The 2,366-nt window shown below is 32.7% G+C and overlaps 1 protein-coding gene across 1 annotated transcript; it reads left to right on the plus strand.

Moving 5' to 3' along the window:
* The first annotated feature begins 1,072 nt into the window (after positions 1 to 1,072).
* Positions 1,073 to 1,897, plus strand: LOC150079455 (zinc finger MYM-type protein 1-like). Its single transcript, XM_090383080.1, has one exon. It carries the CDS (start codon positions 1,073 to 1,075, stop codon positions 1,895 to 1,897), a length of 825 nt encoding a protein of 274 aa, XP_090239206.1.
* Positions 1,898 to 2,366: the final 469 nt, after the last annotated feature.

Below are 2,366 nucleotides of genomic sequence, written 5' to 3' on the forward strand. Positions count from 1 at the left end.
TCTTATAAAATCAATAACTACGGAAAAAGGTTAGGAATTCAACATATTCGTATAATATCCTGTTTTAAAACGATTTTGAAATGAATTAAGTTTATTAGCAAGGAAAAGTAAAGAAATATTTCAATAATATTTAATAAAAAATGGTAATAAAATAATTATAAACAAGACTTCTTGCAAGTAAACATTAGTATTTGATGAAATGTTTTTATTACTGTATATAAATTTTAACAAGAGTATATTTTAATTTTATTAGATTAAACATGCTTTCTTTGCAGGATTCCTTTAATTTATTTGATTTAACACACCCTTAAATGTCTTACATCGGAGGAAGAAAGTTTGAATCAGGTGCACAGAAACGAAAGAAAAATGTTGCAGGAAGCATTGATTTCAAGACAAAAAGGTGCTATTTTTAAGTATTTGCCCGCAACAACAGAAGATATTGGATTAAAAAAAAAACACCATTGAAGCTTCACGATTTGAAGAACGCTTGAAAACAACTCCACTTACAAAATCACCAGTAATGACATTAGTTCCATCTACATCCTTAACAGAAACTCAGTTTGAAAAATCAGAATCATGTGTGCTTGACTGGAGTGATATTGGTATGTGGCCAGTACCTCTGAATAATAGTCAACTAGTCTTTGTGATTGATAAAGGTCCAAATAGGGTTATTAACTTTGATTTTCCTCTGGATGAGAATAATAGGCACTTTTCTGTGTCGTACTACACTCGGAAACTTTTAAATGGTGAATTAATGGACCGTCGTTGGCTGGTTTGTTCTAAAAATCTTGACTGTTTTTTGCTTCTGTTGCAAGTTGTTTTCTGATTCAAAAAACAAATTTTCAAGTATTGGATTTAAAGACTGGAAGAACCTTTCTACACTGATAAGAGAACATGAATTTTCAACAAAACACATAGAGTCACAAAGGAAATGGATTGAGTTTGCAAATCGTTTAAACAAAAATCAAACACTTGATAAGGAATTGCAAAATCGATCGCGAAAGAAAAATTACATTGACGCGGTGTACTAGAACGTATTTAAGCTATCGTACAGTTTCTGGCACAGAAAAACATGGCTTTCCGTGGTAGCGAGGAAAAGCTGCATGCTCTTAACAACGGGAATTTTTTGGGACTGGTGGAATTAGTTGCGAAGTTTGATCCTGTTTTAGGTGAACACATTCGGAGAATCAACAATTCTGAAATTCATGATCATTACTTAGGTAAAAGAATGCAAAATGAATTTATTCATCTAATTAGCAAGAACTTCTTAGAAAAAATAACAGCTAGTATAAATAAATCAAAATATTACTCTGTGATTTTAGACTGCACTCCGGATGTTAGCCATCAAGAGCAGATGACTGTAGTAATACGTTTCGTTGACATGATTGGGAAATCTGTAGAAATCGTTGAATGGTTTGTAGGATTTTTACCTGTTAATGAGACAACAGGATCTGTCTTAACAGAAGTTTTCTTGGAAAAGTTGAAAAAACTAGGTTTACCAATTTCCGATTGTCGCGGTCAAACTTATGATAATGGTTCTAATATGAAAGGTTGTAACAAAGGAGTACAAGCAAGAGTAAGAAAAATCAATCAGAGGGCATTTTATGTTTCTTGTGGATGCCACAATTTGAATTTGATTTTATGTGACATGGCTGGGTCATCAAATTCTGCGAAGTCATTATTTGGTGTTATACAACAAATCTACGTATTATTTTCTGCATCTACACAAATATGGAATCTTTTAAAGGTACATGTAAAACATCTTACAATCAAGGAACTATCAGAAACAAGATGGGAATGCAGGGTTGAAAGTGTCAAAGCTCTTAGATTCCAAATAGGTGACATTTATGATGCACTAATTGATGTTTCTGAAACAACTGTCGATTTCAAATGCTGAACAGAAGCTCTTTCCCTGGCAAGAGAACTTAAAAGTTTTAAATTTCTCGTGATGCTATGCATTTGGTATGATATTCTAACTCAGGTGAATCTTGTGAGCAAAGTTTTTCAAGGGGAGCATGTGCAATTAGAGATAGTGTTGGTACTTTTGGAAAGGACAAAGAAATTTTTAATATGTTATAAGGAAAATGGGTTTCAAACTTCGCAGAGAATAGCCAAACAATTAGCTAATGAATTAGAAATGTCTCCTGAAGAAGCTGTTTTCCCTTCTGCCGAGTCAGTCCAATGTAGACGTATCAAAAAGCAATTCTCTTTTGAGGCAGAAGATGAAATAATCTGGGATCCTAAAAAACAGTTTCAGGTAGAATTCTTTAATGTACTGTTAGATCAAGCAATAATTCAATTACTGAACGATTTCAAGAGCTGGAAAAATTTAAAGAATCAATCGGATTTTTATTTGATATTCATAG

The sequence above is a fragment of the Mastigoproctus giganteus genome, chromosome 10 (genome assembly GCF_048544385.1).
Source record: "Mastigoproctus giganteus isolate SK-2022 chromosome 10, ASM4854438v1, whole genome shotgun sequence".
Taxonomy (NCBI): Eukaryota; Metazoa; Arthropoda; class Arachnida; order Uropygi; family Thelyphonidae; genus Mastigoproctus; species Mastigoproctus giganteus.

Excerpts from the sequence above, each read along its gene's own strand:
- LOC150079455 (XM_090383080.1), top strand. The coding sequence starts at position 1,073 with ATGGCTTTCCGTGGTAGCGAGGAAAAGCTGCATGCTCTTAACAACGGG.